This window comes from Anolis sagrei, chromosome 6, assembly GCF_037176765.1.
Source record: "Anolis sagrei isolate rAnoSag1 chromosome 6, rAnoSag1.mat, whole genome shotgun sequence".
In the NCBI taxonomy this organism is placed as follows: Eukaryota; Metazoa; Chordata; class Lepidosauria; order Squamata; family Dactyloidae; genus Anolis; species Anolis sagrei.
The window spans coordinates 75280797-75294068 of record NC_090026.1 but is presented as its reverse complement, the minus strand read 5'-3'; the positions used below and the strand labels follow the sequence as shown (position 1 = coordinate 75294068).

The 13272-nt window shown below is 40.8% G+C and overlaps 1 protein-coding gene across 1 annotated transcript in view; it reads right to left on the bottom strand.

The window, feature by feature from the left end:
* SUSD5 (sushi domain containing 5) overlaps positions 1–13272 on the bottom strand; it is a 38043-nt gene that overhangs the window by 13101 nt on the left and 11670 nt on the right. Inside the window, exon 3 of the mRNA XM_060781746.2 lies at positions 9891–10009. Within this exon, the coding sequence (XP_060637729.2) occupies positions 9891–10009 (119 nt within the window). The remainder of the gene's footprint in view (positions 1–9890; positions 10010–13272) is intronic.

The window sequence follows — 13272 nt, the reverse complement described above, 5'->3', positions numbered from 1 at the left end:
GAGGGAAATGATGGTACCGAGGCTGAGGTGCAAGATGGAGACTGTTTGGTCAATGATTTTCTTGCAGACAATGACAGAGAGGCCCCAGTGCAAAGGGCAGTTTCTCATGAAAATATTCCTACTGGGCATAGGGATGATGGTTTACTCCCTCTCTCTGTGAGCTCTCAAGATTTGGGTTTAGAAAGCAATCTGACACCTGGAAATTTTAATGAGCAGCCAGAAAGGGAGTTGAAAAACAGGCGGCTGGAGTTCAGCCAGGACTGACAACAAACTCAAGGTTTACGTTGCTCCAAAAAGCTTCGTCAGATAAGAGTCAAGGGTGGGGGAAAACAAAACCAGTTTCTGGGTTTAGGGATATAAGATTTGCTTCAAGGGAAAACCTGTTAGAATAGGCATTGTTTGGAAATCAAGTTCATGTGCCGTGGAAATCCTGTTTAAGGGGTCTTGTTCTTGTGGATACTTCTAGCCTGTTGGTGTTTATTTATTTATTATTTATTTATTTACTTTATTTGTATACCGCTCTTCTCAGCCCTTAGGCGACTCAGAGCGGTTTACAACAGTTTAGATATACAGAATTCAAAATCATTATGCATTTAAAAACAAAAGCATCAAAAAGCTGTTGATGAGCAGCATTTGGATTGTCTTTGCATCCTGTTGATTCCTATCTGGACAAATACTTCCTTGCATTGCTTTTATGTCTTTTGTGGACATTGCTTTCAATTACTTCATTTTACTGACCTTTTACTTTTTGGAACTTTCCTATTTTCTTACAAGCATTTCTTTCTAATGGTTATTTTACTAAATTTCAATAAAAGTATTTATTTCTTCACTCAACATGTGGTGTGTTTTAAAATCAGAGGGCTTTTTCCTGTCCTGGAGTGCAACAGTTTTCATGTCTGAGCAAAAATTTGAACTCTGGAGTTGTAGTTCAATACTCAAAGCACACACCACACTAACCCTCTGCACCAAGGGTATCAAATTCATTCTCATTGAGGGCCCCATCAACCTTATAGTTGCCTTCAAAGGGTATTGAATCCATGGATGAGAATTTGTGGATACAGAGGGCCAACTATATATATTTTAAAAATAGTGGTTGGTTATATTTAGTTTTCACCCCATTTGGGTGCCCAGATGTTATTGAATGACAACTCCCTTCTCTTTTTATTATCCGCCATCGGACTGGGGATAATGAGAATTGCAACCTAGTATCACTTGTGGCTCTGAAGTTGGGGAAAGGTTAAAGGACATTTTAAACTCAGGCATCATATCTACAAGCTTTATATCTAAATTCAAATCCACTATCCTGACTGAACAGAACAAACTGGAGCCTTCCAGATGACACTGTATCACAATTCACATCAGCTCTAGTCATGATGTGTAATGATGAGGAATACAGCATCTGGAGGGCCATATAAAATGACATTGAGGGATGGATTCAGCCCACGAGCCTTGAGTTTGACACTGTGCTCTACACAATATATATAACAAATATACAGATATGATTCAACACATCTGCTTGTATGTTTGAAATTCCCTTGGAAGCATGACTATAAGGATTGGCAAAGTATTTTACAAGGTCACTGCTGAATATATGTGTGTATGAAAATGAATTATGGGAAACAGAGAATATCCTAGACCTTTTCACTTTTTTACTGTCTCTTTGAAGGTCAGTCCAGTAGCTTGCTGTGGGTTATCCCATTGTTGAATTATGATACACTGGTTTGTATTGGATCGCTACTCTTAATTTTAATACATTGCTGAATATAAAAAAAATGCCATTGATTCAATGAGTTTATTCCAGTTAAGTGTATTCTATAGGATTCTTATTACTGTTCTCAGTATATCTGAGGTTTAGTTCGTGAGTGTAATTTCTTAGTAAAGCTTAAGGTTTCCCCTTGACATTAAGTCTAGTCGTGTCCAACTCTGGGAGATGATGCTCATCTCCATTTCTAAGATGATGCTCATCTCCATCTCCAACTACAATTCCCAAATGTCAAGGTCTATTTCCCCCAAACTCCATCTGTGTTCATATTTGGGCATATGGAATATTCGTGCCAAGTTTAGTCCAAATCCATCATTGTTTGAGTCCAAAGTGCTCTCTGGATGTAGGTGAACTACAACTCCCAAACTCAAGGTCAATGCCCACCAAACCTTTCTAGTGTATTCTGTTTGTCATGGGAGTCCCAGTATGCCACGTTTGGTTCACTTGCATCATTGGTTGAGTTCACAATACTCTTTGATTTTAGGTGAACTATAAATCCCAGCAACTGCAACTCCCAAATGACAAAACCAATTTTCTTTGAGCGATGGTCACTCCTTGGGTTAGTAGGTGCCTTGTGTCCAAATTTGGTGTCAATTCGCCCAGTGGTTTTTGAGTTATGTTAATCCCACAAACTAACATTACATTTTTATAGATTGGAATAGTCATTCACCAGTTTCTGTGACTTCATTAGGTCATTGCAAAGTAACTGTTGGCTGATTCCAAAGCTCAAGATAGGGAGAGAGAGAAAAGTCAATTGAAATATTGAAGACATAGGGAAAATTTGAAAACAGTCTTGGAATGTATTCAGAACAATCTTAGTTCTGTTTGCTATTTTAACATACATTCACAGAGTGGTTTGTCTTTGCATTTAAGGGCCTCCAATACTTTCCTCCCCACCACTTTTTTTCAGGCGGGGGGGGGGGGGGGGGAGAGCCGTGTTTCACAATTCATCATTTTTAAAAATACGTTAAATTGATGCCAGAGCTTTGACTGGCAAAATTTCATTTCCATTTATGGTTTGAACCACTGGTGACTACAGCTTGCTGAGTTGTTCACATTTTCTGCAAAGGTGATCAATTACAATTAACTTCCAGACCAAAGACAAGCTTATCTTTACACACTAGCGAGTTACTCAAATGGAGAAAGAACTGGGAAAGCTCAGACTATCAACAGAGGAGCCTTTTCAATGTGTGTGTTAAGAAGCAGTAAGGTCGCCATGTCGCCTACTTTACATATTGTAGCCTTCTACTTGAGTGGAAGTCTCATTTTAGTATAGTCATCAAAAGTGAGAAAAACTATCAGCATTTTGCATCTAGACAGAAAACTGAGCAGGTAAGCACACGGCTCACCTGGCCCTAGTCTGACTCATTGAACAGAGTTGCACTATTTATTTATTATTGTACTAGCCGTCTCCTGCCACGCGTTGCTGTGGCCCACATGGGGGTTCTGTGTGGGAGATTTGGCCCAATTCTATCGTTGGTGGGGTTCAGAATGTTCTGTGATTGTAGGTGAACTATAAATCCCAGAAACTACAACTCCCAAATGTCAAGATTCTATTTTCCCCAAACTCCACCAGTGTTCACATTTGGGCATATTGAGTTGTTGTTCATTCGTTCAGTCGTCTCCGACTCTTCGTGACCTCATGGACCAGCCCACGCCAGAGCTCCCTGTCGGCCGTTACCACCCCCAGCTCCCTCAAGGTCAGTCCAGTCACTTCAAGGATGCCATCCGTCCATCTTGCCCTTGGTCGGCCCCTCTTCCTTTTGCCTTCCACTTTCCCCAGCATAATTGTCTTCTCTAGGCTTTCCTGTCTCCTCATGATGTGGCCAAAGTACTTCAACTTTGTCTCTAGTATCCTTCCCTCCAATGAGCAGCCGGGCTTTATTTCCTGGAGAATGGACTGGTTGGATCTTCTCGCAGTCCAAGGCACTCTCAAAACTTTCCTCCAACACCACAGCTCAAAAGCATCGATCTTCCTTCGCTCAGCCTTCCCTAAGGTCCAGCTCTCACATCCGTAGGTTACTACAGGGAATACTATGGCTTTGACTAGGCGGATCTTTGTTGCCAGTCTGATGTCTCTACTCTTTACTATTTTATCGAGATTGGACATTGCTCTCCTCCCAAGAAGTAAGCGTCTTCTGATTTCCTGGCTACAGTCTGCATCTGCAGTAATCTTTGCACCTAGAAATACAAAGTCTGTCACGGCCTCCACATTTTCTGCCTCTATTTTCCAGTTGTCAATCATTCTTGTTGCCATAATCTTGGTTTTTTTGACGTTTAGCTGCAACCCAGCTTTTGCGCTTTCTTCTTTCACCTTGATCAGAAGGCTCCTCAGCTCCTCCTCGCTTTCGGCCATCAGAGTGGTGTCATCTGCATATCTGAGGTTGTTAATGTTTCTTCCAGCAATTTTCACCCCAGCTTTGCATTCATCCAGCCCCGCACATCGCATGATGTGTTCTGCATACAAGTTAAAAAGGTTGGGTGAGAGTATGCAGCCTTGCCGTACGCCTTTCCCAATCTTGAACCAGTCTGTTGTTCCGTGGTCAGTTCTTACTGTTGCTACTTGGTCCTTGTACAGATTCCTCAGGAGAGAGACAAGGTGGCTTGGGATGCCCATCCCACTAAGAACTTGCCACAATTTATTATGATCCACACAGTCAAAGGCTTTAGAATAGTCAATGAAGCAGAAGTAGATGTTTTTCTGAAACTCCCTGCCTTTCTCCATTATCCAGCGGATATTGGCAATCTGGTCTCTCGTTCCTCTACCTTTTCTAAACCCAGCTTGAACATCTGGCAACTCTCGCTCCATGTATTGCTGGAGTCTTCCTTGCAGGATCTTGAGCATTACCTTACTGGCATGAGAAATAAGGGCCACTGTACGGAAGTTTGAGCAGTCTTTCGCATTTCCCTTTTTTGGTATGGGGATATAAGTTGATTTTTTCCAGTCTGATGGCCATTCTTGTGTTTTCCATATTTGCTGGCAAATGGCATGCATCACCTTGACAGCATCATCTTTTAAGATTTTAAACAGTTCAGCTGGGATCCCGTCGTCTCCTGCTACCTTGTTGTTAGCAATGCTTCTTAAGGCCCATTCCACCTCACTCCTCAGGATGTCTGGTTCTAATTCATTCACCACACCATCAAAACTATCCTCAATATTATTATCCTTCCTATACAGATCTTCTGTGTAGTCTCGCCACCTTCTCTTGATCTCTTCAGCTTCTGTTAGGTCCCTGCCATCTTTGTTTCTTATCATACCAATTTTTGCCTGAAATTTACCTCCAATGTTTCTAATTTTCTGGAAGAGGTCTCGTGTCCTTCCTATTCTCCAGCAAAGGATCACCGCCTTGTCGGGGCACTGGAGCTTGAGCACCTCAATGATGTCATGAGCGAAACCGTGAAGGGACACCCAAGACGGGACGGTTGTGGCAGAGAGGTCAGACCAAGCGTGATCCCTGGGGAAGGCAATGGCAAACCACCCCAGTATCCTTGCCAAGAAAACTAAATGGACCAGTACAACCAGAGATATGTCGGTATGCCATTGGAAGATGGGACTCCCAGGTCGGAAGATGGCCAAAATGCTACTGGGGAGGAGCAGAGGATAAGTTCAACTAGCCCCAGATGTGATGACGCAGCTAGCTCAAAGCCGAAAGGAAGGCTAGCGGCCGACGGTACTGGAGGTGAACGACGAATCCGATGCTCTAAAGATCAACACACCATAGGAACCTGGAATGTAAGATCTATGAGCCAGGGCAAATTGGATGTTGTTATTGGTGAGATGTCAAGACTAAAGATAGACATTCTGGGGGTCAGCGAACTGAAATGGACTGAAATGGGCCATTTCACATCAGATGACCACCAGATCTACTACTGCGGACAAGAGGAACATCGAAGAAATGGAGTAGCCTTCATAATTAATAAGAAATTCGCTAAAGCGGTGCTTGGATACAACCCAAAAAATGACAGAATGATCTCAATTCGAGTGCAAGGAAAGCCTTTCAACATTACAGTGATCCAAATATATGCCCCAACCACAGCTGCTGAAGAAGCAGAAGTAGATCAGTTCTATAAGGATCTGCAGGAACTACTGGATAATACACCAAAAAGAGACATTATTTTCATTACAGGAGACTGGAATGCCAAGGTGGGAAGTCAAATGACAACAGGGATCACAGGCAAGCATGGTCTGGGAGAACAAAATGAAGCGGGACGCAGGCTGATAGAATTTTGCCAGGAAAACTCGCTGTGTATAACGAATACTCTCTTCCAACAACCTAAAAGACGGCTTTACACATGGACCTCACCAGACGGTCAACACCGAAATCAGATTGACTACATCCTTTGCAGCCAAAGGTGGCGGACATCCATCCAGTCGGTGAAAACAAGACCTGGGGCTGACTGTAGCTCAGATCACGAACTTCTTATTGCCCAATTTAGAATAAAACTAAAGAGATCAGGGAAAATACACAGACCAGTTAGATATGATCTCACTAACATTCCTAGCAAATATACAGTGGAAGTGAAGAACAGATTTGAAGGACTAGATTTAGTAAACAGAGTCCCAGAAGAACTATGGACAGAAGTCCGCGACATTGTTCAGGAGGCGGCAACAAAGTACGTCCCAAAGAAAAAGAAAACCAAGAAGGCATATTGAGTATTCTTGTAGAATTTGGTCCAGATCATCATTGTTTGAGTCCACAGTGATCTCTGGATGTAGGTGAACTACAACTCCAAAACTCAAGGTCAATGCCCACCAAACCCTTCCAGTATTTTCTGTTGCTCATGGAGAACTGTGTGCCAAGTTTGGTTCAATTCCATCATTGGTGGGGTTCAGAATGTTCTTTCCTTTGCTCTGTTTCCTGAGAAGTTGTGGAAGGGGCTGCAGACCACATGATTAGGCTCCGAGACTGCTCAGACCTCACATTCAATTGGACTTTGGAACTGCATCTATAAAGCCCTAAACGGTTTGGGACCCGCTTATCTTCATGACCATATCTCTCTCCATGAACCATCTCGGGCCCTCCGTTCTTTTGGGGAGGCCCTTCTTTTGCCCCTGCCTGTCTCCCAGACTCACTTGGTGAGTACAAGGAAGAGAGCTTTTTCCTCTGTGGCTCCCTGACTCTGGAACTCACTTCCTGGAGAGATTAGGAAAGCCCCTACTCTAGAAACCTTTAAAAAGAACCTCAAAACCTGGCTCTTCCGCTGCGCATTTGATGAATAGATTTACATCCTCATACTAGTGCTTAGTTTTAATGGTTTCTGTTATTGGAGTGCATCCCCCCCTATAGGAAAGCTTTGCTTCACGACCTCCACCAAAACGAGCTCTCCTCGCAAATAATTTGTCCTTGTTTATCTCGTGTTTATCTCGCCTGAGTTTTTAATCTGTTTCTATCCAGCTTTCTTTTAACCATTACATGTAGCTTGCCCATGTTATTGTGGTAATTTTATATTGCTATGTTGTCTTTGTTTTATATAATAGCATTATTATTGTTTATTATTTGTTTTGTTTTATTTCATGTAATTGTTGTTTTGGGCTTGGCCTCATGTAAGCCGCACCGAGTCCCCATCAGGGAGTTGGAGCGGGGTACAAATAAAGTTTATTATTATTATATTATTTGCAGGAGTGATTTCGAGGTTGGAACTATAACTCTAGTTCAAATCTCTGTTCAGCTGAGGAACCCCCCTGGGTGACCTTGAACCAATTGCAGCCTTTCAGCCTGAAAGGAAGGCAATGACAAACAAACCTCCTTGGAATAAATCTTGCCAAGAAAACATTAGGATAGAGTCACTGTACATACATCAATGTTAAGACACATATCAGCAATGGGGTGGGATTTCAATCCCTTGTGGATTTCTTTGTAGAGTTAACTAAATCTATTGTGAAACATGAACTAATGTTTATAATTAAAATTGAGCATAGGTTCCAGCTGCATTTATGTTATATTAAGATAATTCTGACATTGATTATTTTGGGGAGGGGGAAGAAGGGTCAGATAGCTACAATCATAAAATTGGGTCTCAATTATCTCATGTGGTACATCTGTTCACTGCTTAGTACCCATGCATTTTCTTTTTCAAGCTCTGCCTTTATTATTATTATTATTATTATTATTATTATATTTTTATTGCCCAACTTTTCTCAGTCTGGAACTCAAGACAACTTACAAAGGTTAAAGCAGATACAGCTTTAAAATTCATAGCATACAGAAATAAAGAAATGAATTAAACTAACAACGTAATTATATGCAGTTAAATATCACAATTGGAAAGAAAAACAACAAATAAATTGTACAGGACATTTTGAAAACAGTGTTCCTCCCTGAGCCATCAACCAGTAAATGTCTGCCTAAAGTGGAAGAGGTATACAGATCTATACAGAGGGACAGCAGGGAGGCCACCAATGTAACTTCTAGGAAAGGAGTAACCACTAATAAGGTCCTCTTCTACATTCCTAACTGATATTTCTGTTAGAGTGGTAGTACAGAGAGAAAACACCTTCTGCAGAAAGCTTCAAAGCAGACTCATACGGCAGGTTATGATTTTTCAGATACCTGGACCTGAGCTATATTTTTTGACCTTGACTCCAAAATCTAACGTGAGAGGGGCTGGTAGGTTGTGAGACCAGCCAAGCTGGTCTTTTTGCTTTCTTCCAACAATACAGTTCCATAATCTTACCTCTGTTTGTTGGTGCTTTGAAATGGACACACAGCGGAGGTTTATGCTAGAAATAGCATTCTGCTCAGAAATGCCATAGGGGCTTCAAGTTACTGTATTGTATTCATTTAATAAATGGTGCTAATTTTAAAGACCTTGGGGAAAAAAGCATTTTTTTCTTGTGACTTGTGGTAGTGATTGTTCCAATAGCCAAACTTAGAAAAGTTGGTGTTTTGGACTATAAATACAGTCCCAAAGTTACAAACATCCAACTTACAAACGGCTTATACAAATGGGGGTGAGACAACAGGAAGTGAGCAAAATATGCCCCTCTGCAAGGGAATTTCACCCCTGGAAGAGTTATCATGGAGAAAAGGGTCTCCAATGAAGCTTTCTCACCAATCCTTGTTTCCACAACAAACCATTTTTTTTTTCAAAATCCTATTGTCAGAAGGACAGAAAGTGAGGTGAAATCTTCTGAACAGGGGAACAAACAGCAAACAAAATACTTCAGGTGTGTTAAGCCTTCCCTATGCTACCCAAAGCATTTGTGTGTGTGTGTGTATACACACACACACACACACACACACACTAGCTGTACCCGCCACACATTGCTGTGGCCAACCTTCCCTCCCTCTTTCCTTCCCTTTTTTTTCCCTTTCCCTTCTTCTTTCTTTCTTTCTTTCTTTCTTTCTTTCTTTCTTTCTTTCTTTCTTCTCTACCTGTTTCTTTCCTTCCTTCCTTTGCTCTTTGGTTCCATGCTTCCTTGTGTCTTTCCTTCCATCCTTCCCTCCCTCTTTCGTTCCTTCTCTCCTTCCTTCCTTCCCTCTCTCTTTCCTTCCTTCTTTCACTTTTTTATTTCCTTCTCTCCTTCCTTCCTTCCTTCCTTCCTTCCTTCCTTCCTTCCTTCCTTCCTTCCCCCTTTCTGTGTACATGTATTTTGTGTGTATATATATGCATATATGTGTGTATATATTTGTGTATATGTGTATATATGTATGCTTGTGTATATATGTGGTTTTGCGCATGCGTTGTAATGTATTTTTTATTTTTTGGCTTTTTAAAGTCTCTTCTGGTGTGTTTTTTAGTGTTTTTATGAGTGATGGTCACTCATTGGCCTGAGAGGTATCTTGTGTCCAAATTTGGTGTCAATTCGTCCAGTGGTTTTTGCGTTATGTTAATCCCACAAACAAACGTTACATTTTTATTTATATAGATAGAGAGGGGGAGAGGGAGAGGGAGAGAGAGAGAGAGAGAGAGAGAGAGAGGTGTATCCCTCTATCTTTGGCTGCAGTTACACTTAAAAATGTACCTGTTCAAACTTACACACAAATTCAACAAACCAACAGAAGCTATTGTGTTTGTAACTTTGGGACTGCATGTACCAGTGGCCAGGCTGACTGGAGGATTCAAAGAGGCGCAGTCTACAAATCTAACTTTGCTAAGCTGAATTTAAAAGTGAATCAGTGCTGACCTTCAGCCTTCACACAAATAGCATTGTATCTGCCACTTGGAGAGGGATCCGTTTCAATCTGAACATCAACCACTTTCACGCTTTGTGGTTTGCTGCCTGTCCTATTGCACACAGTTGTCCTAAAACAGGGGGAAAGGACAAAAAGATGATCAGAAGTTGTGAATGAAAATGCATCAAATGGGCAGGAATGTCTGGGAAAGAGATGATCCAGTTACATTTTCTATTTCTATCATCCCCACCCAGCAGCAACCTTTTAAGGATCAATCAATACAAAATAATAATAATTATTATTAAATAAATAAATAATATAAAATAATTGTTATTACATGTCTTCAGGTCATCTCTAAGGTTATGGTGACCCTGGTACAGAGTCACTGTAATTATTCAAAGGTTTGCTGCTGCCTCCCTCTGAAGTTGAGTCAGTGTGATAGGTTACTTGTGAATGTGAAGACTGTCAGTAGAAATAATTTTGCATGATCTATTTTGTTTTGCAGAATTAATGAAATTCACAAAGTGGAGGAAACAGCTTTTCAGGGCACCAAAGCCACCAGAGCCACCAAGACAATGGGCATTTTCTTAAAATGATTGCTGATTGCTTAACTGATTTCAGTGACTTCAGTAGACTGACCTTCAGTCTTCATAAATACATTTTAAATGGATCTTTATGAGCATAAGTATTCAAAACTTGCTATTTAGGAGAAATGAGGTTTTGTCACCAGAATGCTAAATTATGTGCCTTGTGCCACATTTGGGGTGTATATGTTTCTATGTTACTATAATATTCCAGCACATACAACATTGCCTTAGGCCTTCTTGTTTTCCAAATTAAGGCAATTTGCTCTCATTTTTAATCCCAAACTAACTTTTGATGAGGTCAGTTCACCGTTATCAATGTTTTCCAAATGGCTTTTCAGTTCATAAATAGATGATAACACGCAAGCATGTTTTGACATGACAGAATGAATTGTCTTTTAAATGCATACTGATTACTAATTCCATTCTTTGTGTGGTCTCTACACTGTCCTAGTTATTGAAATGAGTTTTATACATATTTCAAACACAGCTGGATTTTGCCAAATGGGTGAGAGTTTAAACATATAGTAAAATATACAATATAATTGGTATGGGACAATATAGCAGTGTTTAATGCGGTCAACCCTCCTGTTTAAGGAGCTCCACTGGCTGTCGTTCATTTTCCGGTCCCAATTCAAGGTGCAGGTTCTTACCTACAAAGCCCTGAATTGTTTGGGACCTGGCTACCTGCGTGACTGTTTTTTGTGTACGAACCCACACGATTTCTTTGATCTTCTGGAGAGGCCCTACTCGCGCTCCCACCTCCATCGCAGGCGCGATTGGTGAGGACGAGGGAGAGGGCCTTCTCAGTGGTGGCCCCCCGACTCTGGAACTGACTCCCCAAGGATATCAGGCACGCCCCAATTTTGGCAATTTTTAGGAGGAGCTTGAAAACGTGGTTGTTCCAGTGTGCCTTCCCAGAATAAGGAAACTCCCAGCAATATGTCCCTAATTGCACCTTATTAGTGATCTAGAACTGTCTGTACGCCCCATTCTTTTCCGAAATTCTATCCTAGTTATATTTCACCTGGTCTTGTCCAGCATTATTTTTAAAATTTTAACTATTACATTTGGCCCAGCCATTGGTTTTTAAATGTTATTGTGTTATTGTCGATGTTTACTGCCTATTTTTGTTTATGAGCTTTATTTTATTGTTTTGTATTACTGCTGTTGTTGTTTTTTGCTGATGTATTGTGAGCTCGGCCTCGTATAAGCTGCACCGAGTCCCTTGGGGAGAGGTAGCGGGTTATAAATAAAGTTTTATATTATTATTATTATTAGTATTATTATTATTATTATTATTATATACCTTGTAAGCTGCTCCGAGTCCCCTTTGGGGTGAAAAGGGTGGCATATAAATGTCGTAAATATTATAATAATAATAATAATAATAATAATAATAATAATAATGTAAATCCATGTGCAAAAACTCTGTGGGTAAAGGGAAATATATCTCTTTGCATATTGAGCTTTTAAGTGGAAGAAAGGATACTCAAGTAAGTGAAAATTCTCAAGGTCATGCTGAAATTATGCCCTCCTTTAAAATGAATGCATTTCCTTTTGAAGTATGGATACACTTTGAACACCAGCATTTTCTTTCATTTTTAACATCTCACAGTTGAATTCATAAAGCACCTGGCTAAAGAGAATCACAAAGACTAAATAGGATCATATTCCCTAGAACTGAAGAAAGGAAGTCCATGTTTTATGTAATAAAAGTTCATATTTTATTTTTCTTGCACATATTATAAACAGGAAAACAAAATTAGAAATTAAAACTAATTTAGTCTGAAAAAATATCATCCAAAACTCAGTGACGTTATGTCTAAATAAACTTATCTAATTCCTAAAATAACATGAAATGTAGAAACTATGTACGTTTCCTTAATAATGCAATGTTGTTCCTTATCCTTTTAATCTAGTTGGTAATATATCTTATCCTTACTGCCTTTAACACATTCAGCATTGACTCAAGATTAGCTAGTTCTACAATTTCTTGTATGTTTCATTACAAGAAACTTTGGATGTAGTGCTGCTTTGGATGAAAACAAGTCAATACCCAGTAGCTGAATAAATTTTAGGCAGAATTACTTTTCCACATCTCTGTCTACATATTTTATGGCCTTGTTCTCAGCTGACAACCTGGCAGCTGTGGCGGTCTGGATGAGGGTGAACAAATTGAAATTGAATCCAGACAAGACATAGGTACTCCTGCTCAATCGAAAGGCCGAACAGGGTATAGAGTTACAGCCTATGCTGGTTGGGGTTACAATTCCCCTGAAATCACAGGCTCACAACTTGGGAGTCTTCCTGGATTCATCACTGAGCCTGGAACCCCAGGTATCAGTGGTGGCCAGGGGAGCTTTTGCACAATTAAAACTTTTGCGCCAACTGCGCCCATACCTTGAGAAGCCAGACTTGGCCACAGTGGTCCACACTCTTGCTACAGCTTGTATAGACTACTGCAACGCACTCTATGTGGGGATGCCTTTAAAGACTGTTCAGAGGCTTCAAGTAGTCCAACCGACGGCAGCCAGATTGCTAACTGGAGTTGAGTACAGGGAGCATACAACCGCTTTGCTACGTCCGCTCCACTGGCTGCCAATTTTGCTTCCAAGCACAATTCAAAGTACTGACTTTAGCCTATAAAGCCCTGAATGGTTCTGGTCCAGCTAATCTGCCCGAACGCATCTTCCCCTATGAGCCAGGGTGTATGTTAAGATCTTCTGGGGAGGTCCTGTTCTCGCTCCCACCTCCTTCACAGGTGTGACTGGTGGGGATGAGAGACAGGGCCTTCTCAGTGGTGGCC